Source organism: Pseudorca crassidens, chromosome 18, assembly GCF_039906515.1.
Source record: "Pseudorca crassidens isolate mPseCra1 chromosome 18, mPseCra1.hap1, whole genome shotgun sequence".
In the NCBI taxonomy this organism is placed as follows: Eukaryota; Metazoa; Chordata; class Mammalia; order Artiodactyla; family Delphinidae; genus Pseudorca; species Pseudorca crassidens.
In genome coordinates this window covers 59,326,177-59,341,104 of record NC_090313.1, presented here as the reverse complement: position 1 = coordinate 59,341,104, position 14,928 = coordinate 59,326,177, and the positions used below count along the sequence as shown (strand labels likewise).

At 49.1% G+C, this 14,928-nt stretch overlaps 1 protein-coding gene across 1 annotated transcript; it reads right to left on the bottom strand.

The window, feature by feature from the left end:
* Positions 1–3,830: 3,830 nt before the first annotated feature.
* On the bottom strand, positions 3,831–14,805 carry CBY2 (chibby family member 2). Its single transcript, XM_067713824.1, is given in 4 exon segments — positions 3,831–4,617; positions 4,741–5,099; positions 5,101–5,166; positions 14,752–14,805. Coding segments are annotated over 4 exon segments (1,266 nt in total).
* Between the last annotated feature and the right edge of the window lie 123 nt (positions 14,806–14,928).

Here is a 14,928-nt window from a genome sequence, read left to right as displayed (position 1 = left end):
AATGCAGTTTCCAGTAGCTGCTCTTGGCATTTCCAGAGTATTCTAACATTGACCGGTTTCTCGGTGGAAGCCATTTCGCATCTGATGATTCAGAAATTCAACTCAGGGGACAATATAATGATGGTTCTTTCTTTTTTTTTTTTTTTTTTTTTTTTTGCCGTACGCGGGCCTCTCACTGTTGTGGCCTCTCCCGTTGCGGAGCACAGACTCCGGACGCGCAGGCTCAGCGGCCATGGCTCACGGGCCCAGCTGCTCCGCAGCATGTGGGATCCTCCCGGACCGGGGCACGAACCCGTGTCCCCTGCATCGGCAGGCGGACTCTCAACCACTGCGCCACCAGGGAAGCCCCTAATGATGGTTATTGACAAGGCTCTCCAACTTCCTCCATCAGACACCTTACCCCAACGCGCCCAGCTCCCAGCTGCTTCCCATGCTGCCCGACCTACCACTTGGCTCCTGCAAGCATTCCCGACAGGCAGGTGGAGGTCACTCCACTTTATGAAAAGTCCTTAGGAAAGGGAAGAGTTCAAGAACAGAATCTGAGCGTACAAAAGCCTACCAGATTTTCTCCACAATTGTTTTGATTCTGATTCCTACGGCCGAAGGATTAGTCTTGCACAGATGACTTTCCTATTGAAAAAATTCGTTCTAATTCTTTAGTTTCCATGAACTAAATACTAGTTTAAGGTTGTGAGTGTTCCCTATTTGACCTGACCCTCAATTTACAAGCACAAAATAGGCCGACAGCCAGGACTCAGGCAGTTCAGGAGGAGGATTATAGTTGATTCCAACAACCAAGAGTGCCAGCCAGCCAAGCTAAGGGCCACATGAGAGAGGGAGCAGAGATGCTTAAAGGAAGCTCTCCACGAAGAATGGAATTTCACTCTGTTCTCCAAGAGGTGAGCTGCCGCTGGATGTTAGCTAATCTGTGACAGAGTGCACTACACAATGAAACATTGTTTTGAAGTAAAGCTCCCCCACTCCATAAAAATAACATTTTATGGTTGGTCTTGCTAATTTTTCACCCATTTAGATCCTGCGTGACAGAGAAAGTTCACAGTGTTAAATAGTATTAAGTCCTCCAAGCTCCCTCAGCTTGCAAGAAACCCTCCGACTGCTGTTAGATAGCTGACTCCAAGTTAAATATTCGTAACACAAACACGGTGACAGCGTGCCTTCCAGTTGTCTAGAATCACAGAAATCTATTTGGTTTCATCAAGAAACGAAAATGAAAAAAGCCCTACACCCTGGGGTTAGTACATTGACTTAAACGAAGTATGGCAGTGGTCCCCAACCTCTTTGGCACCAGGGACCAGTTCATGATATCCGGCATGATGCATTTACCAAGTTCAGAAGGGAAGAACTGCAAAGGGCCAGAGGCCCATGAGCAACAACTTCCTAGTTATCAGATTTTGGTGGCAACAGGGGAATAAATGACGTGGCCTCTGCATGCCCATGAGTCACCTTCCACCCTTGCGTACGATTAGATATGTTGTCACTGCCCTGTCACTCCCTCATTTGGAATTTCTGATGCTATTCTGGATAAGACTCGAGTTCCTCAATCTGGAAAACAGGCACCAACACCATTGTTAAACTTCATTTTCTGGAGCCCAGGTTTACTTGGCAGTGTGATCTAATAGGAGTCTGAGATCCACCACCATTAGGTCTGTGCTGAAGCCCCAGTTCGGCTCTTCCTAGCTGGCTATAGCCTCTGGCAAATCACGTGGCATGGTAGCGTCAGAGCCCTGTGAGGAACGATAAATGCCTACCGTGCAGGTGCCGAGGGTCACAGGGGTCACATCAAGTGAAAAGTGATGGGCGAAGAGCTCTGCAGGTGTGGGCTGCTGCCTCTGGCTCACCTTCTGGAATTTGCTCACAGCTCAGAAATCGAGCCAGCGTGAACGATGGGTTAGGAGTAAGGACCTTCCAGTCTCAAGCTCACATCCGTCACAATTAGTTTTCCATCAGCAAAGTGAGTAAACTCTTTTCCCTCACATGCACCTACTCACTTATACCCATGACTAGAGAATGGGACATTCTATTGAGAATCAGGTGTCTTAGCTCACCTTACCATGGTGATTCCTCAGCTGTGCTGCATATTGGAACCACCTAGAGAGCTTTTAACCCTCCCGATGTCCAGTCCTACCCAAGACCACATAAGTCAGAACGTCTGGGGGTGGAGTCCAGGCATCAGTATTTTTCAAAGACCGTGAGGTGACTCTACTCCACAGCGAACTTTGGGGAACCTCTGTCCACCTCCCTCCTGCAGTCCCCTGAGGTTACCTTTCAACCTCTTGGTTCTAAAGTATGTCCGCCTTTGAAATGGGAATTGGGGCCCAGGACACCCAGTCTTGAGCCTCTACTGGACAGGAAGGCAAGTCTAGGCATCGGGAGTGCACAGGGCACCCCTTCCCAAACTGGGTGACCAGCAGAGTCACATAAACAGAGATTTCAAAGAAAAAACTTAAAGAGATTTCAAGATCAGATAAAATTGGCCAATTCTGGGTTCACCGAAGATAAGCGGTTTTCTTCATCGCAGGACCTCTCAGACCCTTTAAGCTGGAGTGTGATCATGAATCTGCCCGAAAGGATTGTCTTCCCCTCGTGGAAACCTTCACTTTCTCAGAGCATTTCAAGGGCTGTTGTTTCCAGGAAGATTCCCTGAGAGCAGTGTTGGGAGTGGGGCAGGGGTTTAACCTCCCACCCCCGGGGGCCATTTGACAAAGCCTGGAAACACTTGCTTGTCACAGCTGGGGGCCAGGTGGCTGTTCCTGGCATCTAGTGCAAAGGCCAGGGATTCTACTAAACATCCTACAACACACGGGACAGCCCTAGACAGAGCTTTCCAGCCCAGTGTCGCCAGCAGCCCAGGTGAAAAGTCCTGGCCTTGAGTGGGCTCTACTCCCACATCCTCTCCTCCACACTATGACCTCATCAGATGATGAGAGAGCAAGGAGGACAGGAGAAAGGGGAGGAAAACAAGGAAGGAAAAAGGGAGGAAATGAAAAGCAGATGATAATGAAGGCTGAAGTAAGGAAGAGACAAGAGAAAAAAGAAGAAAAGGAAGCCAGATTCGTAACTGCCAAAACTTGGAAGTAGCCGAGAAGTCCTTCGGTAGGTGAATGGATAAACACACTGCAGTAAATTCAGACAAGGGAACAGCATTCAGCATTAAAAAGAAACGAGCTATCAAGCCATGAAAAGACATGGAGGAGACTGAAATGCCTGCTGCTGAAAAGCCTGTCTACTGTATGATTCCATATGACACTCTAGAAAAGGCAAAACCATGGGGATAGTAAAAAGATCAGTGGTTGCCGGGGGTGGGAGGCAGGGAAGGATGAACAGGCAGAGCACAAAGGAGTTCTAGGGCCGTGAATATACTCTGTATATACTCTGTTCCATCCCATAGAATGAACCCACCCAGAGTGAACCCTAATGTGAACCGTGGCTTTGGGTGATAATGATGTGTCAGTGCAGGTTCATCAGTTGTAACAAGTGCGCCCTCTGGCGGATGATGTTGATAGCGGGGAGGCTGCGGGTTGGTGTGTGGGGTAGAGGGTATGTGGGAAATCTCTGTACTTTCTGCTCCGTTTCGCCGTGAGCCCGCAAGTGCTCAAAAGAAAGAAAAATGAGAAAGAAAGCAGAGCAGCACGCGCGATTAGCGGCCCTCGCCTTCTCACATCTTTATTGCTTCTCTGAGTTGACCAGGCCACTCGTTCTGCTCTTGCACGGGCACCAGCTGGTGGAGGCGGGCGAAGCGACCACGGGAAGGCGGGCGATGCCGTTTGGTGGCCCAGCTCTGGGCTTCGGTGCGGCTCGGACGGGGAGCCTCAGACCCTGCTGGGCTTCTTGGGGTCTTTGTTCTTGGTCGGGATGAAGGCGTACAGCTCCTCGATGAGCAGCTCCATCCGGGCGGTGACCTCGGTCACCGTGTCGATGACCAGCTTCTGCTGGAGCTTCAGCTTGTTGTTCTCCCACAGCGCCTTGCTCTCCTGGAAAATGCGGTGCTCCTCGCGCAGCACGTGCAGCGCCCGGTTCTCCTCCTGCAGGAGCCGGTTCTCCTCGCGGAGGGCCTGCAGGGTCTGGTTCTCCTTCTGCAGCGCCTGCAGCGCCTGGCTCATCTCCCGCAGCAGCTCCAGGGACTGGCCGCCGTCGGGCAGGCCCGGGCCCGCCTTGCCCACCTCCTCCCTGGGCTGCCCCGACAGGTTGCTGAGCATCTCGTGCAGGGTCCGGAGCGTCTTGGAGTCCTCCTGCGGGGCCTGGGGGCCCTTGGGCTCCTCGAAGGGGGAGGAGAGGCCCACGCCCTGGTCCGGCAGCAGCCCGTGGGGCGCCTCATGGGGCGAGGGGACCGGTTTGATCTCGGTCGAGGCCGCCTTCTCGTCCGGCTGGGCCCAGTAGGCCTTTCTCTGCTCCAGCAGCTGCTGCAGGGCCCGGTTCTCCTCCCGGAGGAGCTGCAGGGTGCTGCTCTCCCGGCCGCCGTGCACCTGCAGGTCCGGGTCCTTCTTCGCCGCCTCCAGGGACGAGGCGTTGTCCTTGTGCAGCAGTGGCGAGGAGGCCCGGCCGTCCTCGCGGCCCAGCGCGGCCTGGTGCACCTCCCATAGGACCTGCAGGATCTTGCTTTCCTCGCGGAGCGTGCGGTTTTCCGCGCGCAAGAACTGGATCTCCGCGCGCAGGGACTGGTTCTCCGCACGCAGGGACTGGTTCTCGGCGCGCAGGGACTGGTTCTCCGTGCGCAGGGACTGGTTCTCGGAGCGCAGGGACTGGTTCTCCGTGCGCAGGGACTGCTTCTCCGCGTGCAGGGACTTGTTCTCCTCCTGCCGCAGGCACTCCTTGGCCAGCCGCTTGTGGTGCAGCTTGTGGTGGAAGGACGAGGACGGGGAGAAGTAGGGGGACTGCAGGCGACAGTTCTCACTCACCCACCGCCCGTCCTGGAAGACGAACGTCTCGTCGCTGAGCTGCACGCGGGGAGGGTTGTAGTCCAGCTCCAGGTCCGCCTGGGAGGTGGGGCTTTCCATGGGGTCCAGGGGCACGGAGGGGAAGCGGTTCGGCAGGTAGGAGTGCTGGCTGACCGCCCGGCGGCTCAGCCTGGGCAGGGAGGTCCTGCCTGGCCCAGCGCGGGGTGGGGTACAAGTTGTGGAGCCTCAGGAAGAGCTCGGCTGTACCCCTCTGCGGGAGAGAACAGGGAAGCCCAGAGTTAGCGAAGGAGCTGACGCACCCGAGGCTGGCTGACCACATGAGAGGCCGGGAGACCCCACAAGAAACCCAGTCTGGAGGTCTGGACTGGCCACAGAGGGCGCTTTTGCACTTGGTCTCTTGGGTTCCTCGCGAGGAAATGACATCGGTCCTCCTTATTCGCGGTTCTATAAAGTCCCGCGAACACACCATTCGCGACTACTGTACCATTGCTCCAAAGAGACGCACGGCGTTAGGTTCCTGCTAGCCTCTGGTCACATTTTCCTCATCCAATCAATAAATAACTTTGTCTGCTGTTGAAAGACACCTTATTTTAAATGTACTTTTGATTCATTACATTGAACTTGCGGTCAACAGCACTGTGACTCATGCGGGAAGGAAGCTTACCTAGCAGGTGTTTTCTCTGTAAGGCACATCACATCACTGCTTTCTGGTGCTTAAGACGACTAGACAGCACTGCAGCGCTATGCTTGAGGGCCATTTTAGACAGAGAAACACCAACAAAAAGCACAAGAGTGTGAAAACAGTGACACTAAATAAACTGTGAAACGGACACTTTTACAGTCTGAGAGCTGAAACAAGAAGGCACCTCCAACTGGAAATGTGTGCATCAGGTAACTCAAAATTTTCATCATTCTGTGCATGTCTATGAATAATCATGAAAGTGAGACAAGTATTGATTTTGGGGCTGCAAACTAATTTTAGTGAAAAAAATTTAGGCAGATTCACAAATATGGAATCCATGAATAATGAGAATCAAGAATATATCATGGGGCTTCCCTGGTGGCGCAGTGGTTGAGAGTCCGCCTGCTGATGCAGGGGATGCAGGTTCGTGCCCCGGTCCGGGAAGATCCCACATGCCGCGGAGCGGCTGGGCCCGTGAGCCATGGCCGCTGAGCCTGCGCGTCCGGAGCCTGTGCTCCGCAACGGGAGAGGCCACAACAGTGAGAGGCCCATGTACCGCAAAAAAAAAAAAAAAAAAAAAAAGAATATATCATGGAGGATAAAGGCATTGATATTGGAATCAACCAACTGTTTGAGTTCTCGCCCCATTATTTGATTAGTTACAAGAACATGGACAAATTATGTGAGCTTTAGTTACCACGCTTTCAAATTGGGGTAACTGCACCTACTGCCTTGCCTCATAGAAATATTTTAGGATAAAAGAGGTAATGTGTGAAAGCACTAAGCACGGGTTCTGGCACACTTCTGTCACCCTAGAGGAAGAATAAACACTGTTCTCCAGCCACCGGAGCTGTAGATGTGTACCCACAATTGGCATCACCCAACAGCCACTCACATTGTCCCAAATGGCAGTGCTACTGGTAAGTCCCACAGCCCCTTTAACACCAGCCAACATGGTGCTAAGCTTAAAACAGAGTCCAGCTGATAATTTTGGAAAGGAAGGGCACCATCACAGACATATCACCGAGCAATGGGAGTTCAACGTGTGGCAGTGAAGACATCAAAGGATACCAGGGAATGCATACAGAGGAATTCATGATGGTGGCCATGCACCTCGAAACCACCACATAAAAAGAGGATCGGAGCCACAGAGCTTAAAGCCAGCAAACCACTGCCACACTCCTCAATATAGAAGATAAGCTGAGTGCGTTTTAAATGCACATTTTGGAGCCTTTACTTACAAGACTCATTCACTCATTCACTCATCCATCTGTATTTCTAACCAGCTCCCTCCGGTGATTCTGGCTTCCGGTGGTCAGAACTGCTCTGAGCCAGGTAGAATGCAGTTTGCTCAGGTGAGGGTTACACCAGGGCTGAAGGCCAAGGGGTCAAGACTGGGGTCACACAGATGCTCATCCTGGTTCTGTTGCTGATGGGCAGCGTGGAACTAGAGAGCTCTCATCCTCTCTGAGACCCAGATTTTCACTAGTACGAAAGAGAGTCAGACTCTGTGACCTTAACGGCACCACCTTCCAACACTGAAAGTCAGCAAACTGTACCTGTCAAATGGAAATAATAACACGTGCCCTGCTTAGTTCACAACACCGTTGTGAGGATTAAATGAGATAATGAATGCAAAAGTGTTTTTAAAACTGCCAGGTGCCACAGAATGTAAGAAATGTAAATGTAAGGTATTGTTACCAAGAAAAGGAGATTTCACTAATGGAGGAATTCTGAGATGAACTCAAAAAGCAGTGAACAAGTGGGATGCATCCTGGAGAAGAGGTAACAATTGCAGCCATGAATTTAAATAAAAATAAGATCATGAGAGCTGCTTCTGAATACACCAAAAGCATTTCATCCAAGTACACTGCAAGGCTCTCCAAATATTAATTTCTCGTTTCTTAGGTTATTTTCAAAATTTTACAGATAGAGAAGATAGAAAACAAGTCAGGTTATTCACATTATATATATAGGCATATAGAGATACATAATTTGTACAGCGTATAAAGTTGGTTAGAATTCTTTAAGACCCAAAGAGCTAGATAAATAGAAGGCATGATTCTATGCTATTAACTTTCCAATAAGCACGTCATTAACTTTGTAAGGTTGTGCTTAGTCTTCCAGAGAGCAAAGGCGCAGGGACATTCTGCAATCAGAACCTTATTCATTTTAAATAAATCCAGCCTCCATGGTTATCATCCTTCTCAATGGGAGAAGCACAATGGCTCTTGTGACTGAACCTGTGATCAGAATGAACCCCATTGTGAAGAGCCCAGACCGTTCCCTTATACATTTAAGGTGCTTTGATCCCAGACTGGGAAGATTAGCCAAGGTCAATAAGGAGTAAATCTTGAGAGGTCCTCTTCATCCTCCAAGGATGAAGTACTACAGGAATCCGTCTCCGCAGTAATATCCTGCTCTTGAAGATGTTACTATGGAAAATGTAGTTTTAATCCATGATGGGTATACCCATCAAGAGAAAGAAAGGGAAGAAGTTTTGCACTACTGAATTCATTTAATCTTCACAACACTGATTTAATAAGGTGTTATTATTCCCATTTTACAGATGGAGAAACTAAAACTCAGAGAAGTTAAATAACCAGCACCAGTTCACTCAGTAAGTCACAAATCCAGTTCTGGCTCCCTGAACTTACGTATGTGAAGCACACATGTAGGGAATCTCCATGAACTAAGCAAAGGACTTTCACTACTTGGGGACTTTCTATTATGGAAAATTTCAAACATACACAAAAAGAGAGATGATAGTCTAATAAATTTCCATGTACCCAGCTTCGGCAGTTATCAAATCAAGGCCACACCTGCTTCATCTATACCTTCATCCAATTCCAGAACCACTCCCCTGCCGCTGGGTTATTTCAAAGCAAAGTATAGACACTGTTTTGTTTTGGGGTTTTTTTTAGGGTTTTTTTTGTTGTTTTTTTTGCCGTACGCGGGCCTCTCACCGCTGCAGACTCTCTCATTGAGGAGCACAGGCTCCGGACGCGCAGACTCAGCGGCCATGGCTCACGGGCCCAGCCGCTCCGCGGCTTGCGGGATTTCCCGGACCAGGGCACGAACCCGCGTCCCCTGCATCGGCAGGCGGACTCTCAACCACCGCGCCACCAGGGAAGCCCCACTGTGCTCTTTTATCCATAAATACATCAATGCGTATTTTTTTAACAAAACACAATACCATTATCTTCCCTTTAAAATTTAACAATGATCCCTTAATACCAACAAATACTGATTCAGATTTCCCCAACTCTCTCATTTCTTTTTTTTTTTTGCGGTACAAGGGCCTCTCACTGTTGTGGCCTCTCCCGTTGCGGAGCACAGGCTCGGGACGCACAGGCTCAGCGGCCATGGCTCACGGGCCCAGCCGCTCCGCGGCATGTGGGATCTTCCCGGACCGGGGCACGAACCCGCGTCCCCTGCATTGGCAGGCGGACTCTCAACCACTGCGCCACCAGGGAAGCCCTCTCACTTCTTTTTTATGATTGATTTCTATCAGAAAGATAGTCTCCCTGATCCAGGTGAACAACCAAAGAGAAACCTCTGGTGCTTTATACCTGTTCATAGTATCCTTGATGGCCTTTAAATCACCCTACTCAGTCAGCTGCCTTTATTTTATATCCATATCCTGAACTGGGTACCCAAGGGATTTTCAACTATCCCCTCAACATAAAGGCACTAAATAAAAACTTAACATGTGGGTGGCGGATCCCTAGCTATATAGACAATTTGGGTATTTGGGCCCTTGTCCTTACGCATGCCATTGGGTGACCTTGGTTACATCCTCTAACCCTCTGACCTTGGTTTCCACTTCTGTATAATGAAAGGTCAGTAGCATTATCTCTAATATCCTCTTGTCTAACTTCCTCTGGTCGAAGGGATCCATGTTTACAAACTGGCATCACTATGGCCCCAGCAGTCCTCTTTTATCAACCTAGCTGACATCGTGTCCCCTCCCTTAAATGACCAACACCTTCCAAGCAAGTCCTGTGCTGTCTCTGTTCCGTGCCCACGCACCTAATCCAGAAAATACTGATGGACTGATAGGTCTCCTTTACCTCCTTAACCAAGAGACCAAACGCTCCTCTTATGAAAGTCCTTCTATCCTTCCTCTTATCCCCAGACAGGACCCAGAAGGTGGCCAAGTCCAGCACTGCCTCATGGCCTAGTTTCTTAGATAAAACACTTAAATACTGTAAACATTTTAATAGTCATATATTTATTTTAATGGGTATTGGGAAAATATACCTATTTTATCAAACCCACAATCCTATGGATAGGATTTAGATGAAGCTAAAGTAGAGCAGCATCTTTTCTTTTTCTGAAAATGAGACCATCTAAGGGAAAATACTAAATATATACGATTTCAGATATATCAAGAATCGTGCTTAAACTTTGGGAAGGGATTGAGGCAAGACAAATTCTTTCTTTCCCATATTTCCCTGATTCCAATCAGACCTAGCTGGACTTATTAGTCCTCCAAGGAAATCTCTTTCTTGGCCTTGTGAAAACTTCTCACCCTAATCTATTCCCACTCTAAACATTCTTGCACCAAATCACATTTATGTCAATGAATCAACTAACATTAATTTGGCGTCTGTTCTCAGGGAACTTCCAATCAATTTGAAAATCAGTGCATAGCAACCATTATTTCTTGGGGTAAGTGAGGGAGGTGGACGTGCAGCAAGCATTAATTCTGGCACTACAGTATGGGGAACAGGGGACTGGACATCATAACACTGAAAAGGGTCCTGGGTCTGTGCTGTATGAGTGCATAGCCTTTACAAAATCACTTAATTTCTCTGCCTCAGTTTCCATAACTAGAAAATGTGGATGCTAGCGTGATTCAGAGCCACCCCCTATGTTCGTGCAGGCTATACAATGCCCAGCTCTAGAGGGTGCCATTCACAACTGGTGTTGCAGTGCACAACCTGTGCAACCATCCACAGCAGTTTTACTAACATCTGCCCTATTTATTTCAGACGCTTTGTTGTAGAGTTCAAAAATAAAAGGAGAATATGTGACATCTTCTTTGTTTATAGAGAGCTACAGACATGCAAGAATGGTTACTGTGAATTCAGAAGAGAAGTTGCTTAGCATTTCCTTTGATTGTATAGAGCAAGGAAAAGGAAGTAACACTGAAAGACTATTATGTGATGATATGCTAACGGATTTCCATAGTCATAAGTAATATCTTACTGAAAAGAGCTACCATGGTTCCACCAAAGATCACATAGCCAGCAAGGGTTTAAAACCAGGATATCTGACTCCAAACTGCAGGCTCATTCTAGCTCTTCATAATGCCCAGATATTTTATTTTGCATGTGTGTTGATATCATTCCTTTGCAGTGATTCTCATACGTCTTGTCCCATCTTGTCCCCAGATGACTAAATTGTAATTATCTGAGCACAGTGACCCGTCCCTTACTTTTTTTGACATCCCTAGTCCTGGAAGTTAGAAGAACACATTTCACATACACTGGAGGTGTGATGAGTCCTTGCCAATGCACTAATCAACCAAAGTGCACTGAAAGGTAAGGAGGAGATATCAGATTGAACTACACAAAACTGTTAACATTACACTATTTTGGGCCCTCAAAAGTGGTGATTTTGTTTACCTTAATATGTTTAGTCTATTTAGGAAAGCCGTATCCACATTTCAATTCACATTTTTAAACTGCAGAGCTGTTACATCATGGGGTTTTCCCCATGTCCATCTACACAGTCCCTAAAGGAAGCCGTCCTCTGCACACAAGCATGCTGGTGGTCCACACTGCCATCTTGAACCTATAATCCAATGAGACTAGAGGTCTTAAATTCCCAGTAGCTTTGGGCTTAAAAGTCCCACCTTTGACTGCTCTTGTGAAAGTCGCTTAACTTCTCTGAATGTCACCTCTAAAATGAACCCCCATGTAGCTGCTCTGCCCTGTTCCTGGTGGTGCTGTGAGACGCTAAGAAAGTGGTCGGTAAGCTGTCATAAAGACCAAACAGGGGCTTCCCGGGCGGCCCAGTGGTTAAGACTCCTCACTTCCAATGCAGGGGGCGCGGGTTCGATCCCTGCTCGGGGAATTAACATCCCACATGCCGCGGAGCCAAAAGATTTTTAAAAAGACCAAACAGATGGCCAGCTCTACTAGTAAAGCTTAAACGTTCCTGGCCCAAAACACTCTAGCAAATGCTGAATGGTTTTCTTTACAAAAGGACTTTGCAAAAAGTGAGCATCTGATAAGCAAACCCTCGAGGTAAAACATCCCAGGCCCCCTTAGCCAATGTCTGAAGCCAGCTCCTTCTTGGTGGGTCTCCTCAACCAGTGGTGTCACTGGGTTGGTTTCATGGGCTAAACTAATCTGTCCTTGGTGTCATTGAGCCCCACCAAGAGGTCTGGGCCAAGAAAAAGCGCCTGGAACACCCCCGAAAGTTCTCTTCAGCCTAGGAGGCGGAGTCTACAGCAGCCTGATTCAAGCCCCCAGAGAAGCCTGGCCTGGTCTCCCCATGAAGGAAAGGACGGTCTCTTCCTTGACCTGTGGGAAATGCCCTCACATGTGGATGCAGACCCAGTAGGTGGGAGAGGAAGAGGGGGGCTTCCTCATGAAAGAACAGGATATGAGAAAGGATGCAGGAGGGGAAGACAAATGGCCATGGCGCTCATCACACCTCGCATCTGGCTTTGTTAGGAAGGTGACCAAGAGACGCTGCCCTCAGGGGCAATGTGCTCCCACTTGTGGCCTAAGTAAGATGCATTAGTGCTGAGGATCCAGGAAGGGCCCTGGGCACCAACATCTCCCTCACCGGTGCCTGAATCCCACCTATGGTTGGGAATCCGTCCTTAACATCAGGCCTGGCCTTCTCCCTGGCATCTCCTTTTTTTGTGGGCCTCTCATCGTCACAGCCTCTCCCGTTGCGGAGCACAGGCTCCCGACACGCAGGCTCAGTAGTTGTGGCGCACGGGCCTAGTTGCTCCGCGGCATGTGGGATCTTCCAAGACCAGGGCTCGAACCCGTATCCCCTGCATTAGCAGGCAGACTCTCAACCACTGAGCCACCAGGGAAGCCCTGGCATCTCCTTTTTAAATGCATTTGGTCCTAGAAGGAAAATGCATGAAATCACCAACTATGTGCTTCTGTCAGATCACCAGCCTTGTGCGTGGCAAGTGGAGACCGTGGAGGAGGAAAAGCCAGTGGAAGGGCGGGCAGGGCAAAGGCAAAGGAGAGGTGATAAGACCAAAGTCTCTCTCTGATGCTAAGGGGTGTCTAAGGACCAGGACTCTGAGGGGGACCTTCTGGGCTGGAATTTCTGGGGCTGCTGGCCTCCCATCTAAATAGTTCAGCAACAGGGCTAGACAATGACTAGCCAGTTTAGCTGACATGCACTGAGGTTCTCTCCACTCCTGGAGAAGTACGGCTACCACAGACCAGAAGAGACGTCCAAATGCTCCCAGCAGACGTCAAGCCTGTTGACCAAGATTTTTAAAGCCCTACTTTGCCAGCATTACTGAGGGTTACGGTCAGAGAACATTCAACCATCTGGGGTTACTTTTCAAACGTGTGAAGCTGAGAGGCCCAGGACGCTGGAAGGAAAAGCCAGATCTGCCACTAATTTTCAGACCAGGTTGACAAGGCTGAGTGTCTCATTATCATAGTTTTAAATTAACTCCGTTCCGAGCACCATGAGAAAGTCAATGTTGGTTTTAAGAAATGCGAACAGGTAAGAGGATAATTCATGGGTCAGTGTGACTGATTTTGATAGAATCATAAACTAACAGCAAAGAGGATGAAGATGTCGTCTGTCATGTATCTGGTAGTTTTAGCTAATTGTTTAACACACAATCTTCTGAAATCTTCCTCCTAACACTTATTCAAATTGGTAGAGATACAGGCATTGTTGGTGGATTCCATAGCTTCTGAAGAACAAACCCAAACAAAGGGGACTGAGAAAAGGCAACAGCGAGGGATAAGGGGGGCCCTGGAGGGTGCTGTGGGAGCTCATTCTGACCTGGTATAGATCCTTCATTAATGATCTCACAGGAAACAGTGCTTTTATGAAACTCACAGATAGCGCTCACTGGGGACATGGGAATGCTGGCGAGAACTGAATCATTATGCACAAAAGGAACCAGGAGGGCAGACAGCTTGGGCAGGAAGTAACATCGATGGCTGGCGAGTTAATGTGTTGGAGGGAAATAGACCAGAAAACACAAATGTTTAATGTGAGGAAGAAAAACTGGAAATCAATAAGACCTGAAAAGACCTAAGGGTGAAACAAATAGCGAACCATAGGCATGTGCAATGGAAATGAGAAGCGCCAGGCATGACTGGGAGCTGGGAGGCCAGAGGTACTTTCTGGAGACACAGAGCTGCTGCTGCAATCCCCTTCCCAGATGAATGGGCTCAGCCTCCAAACGAAGCAGAATGTGGCAGATACACGCAGGGAGCTCACGGTAGGCGGTGAAGACGGGCGGAGAAGAGGCACCATCTCTTAAGAGCAAGGGAAGAAGCAGGTGGCATGTCCCCAGCTTGCGGCATAGCAGAGGAAGTGGGCACTGACCTGGCTTCAAGCCTTTAACTCCAGCTCTGACATTACTAGTGGGCTTCCTAGGGTTCCCAGTTCCCGTTCCTATACAATCTCTCCCTCGCACTGCACGGCCCAGTGCCGCCACATGATCAAATCAGGGCTCAATCTCCCTTCATCCCCTTGTTTTTTGCTTTGTTTTGTTTTTGTTTGTTTGTTTGGCCACACCATGCAGCATGCGGGATATTAGTTCCCCGACCAGGGATCGAACCTGTGCCCCCTGCAGTGGATGTGCAGAGTCTTAACCACTGGACCGCCAGAGAAGTCCTCATTTGGGGAGGTCCAGTCAGCACACTGGTCCCTCTCACAGCTCTAGTGATGACCCAGTTCAGATCATCTAAACTTATAGATGCCCCCTTCACCCCAAGCGCCAGCCTAGAGTACCCTGCCGGGTGTCTGGAACCTGCCGCAGGACTTGTGCCCCCTTGGCAGGTAAACCCATGAGACACATCTGCCCATGTGCCCAGGCAGCAGGTGTCCTCTAATTTCATGCTCTCCAAGATCCCAGGATGCCCACTGGCGATCAATCCTGTTCCTACACGTCCCTGGACAGAGCTTTCAGATAGTTACCTCTGCAATGGATTCCTCCACTCTACATTTCAGCCCCTCTGGTTGCACCACCATAATCTTCCAAGAGGGCCTTGGGTGACTCTGGAGAAGCAAGGCTGCCCCCTTTGTGACACAGCAGTAGGAACAATCCAATCAGGAGGACCCCTCCCAGGAAACCCAGCCTGTCATCCGTTCATT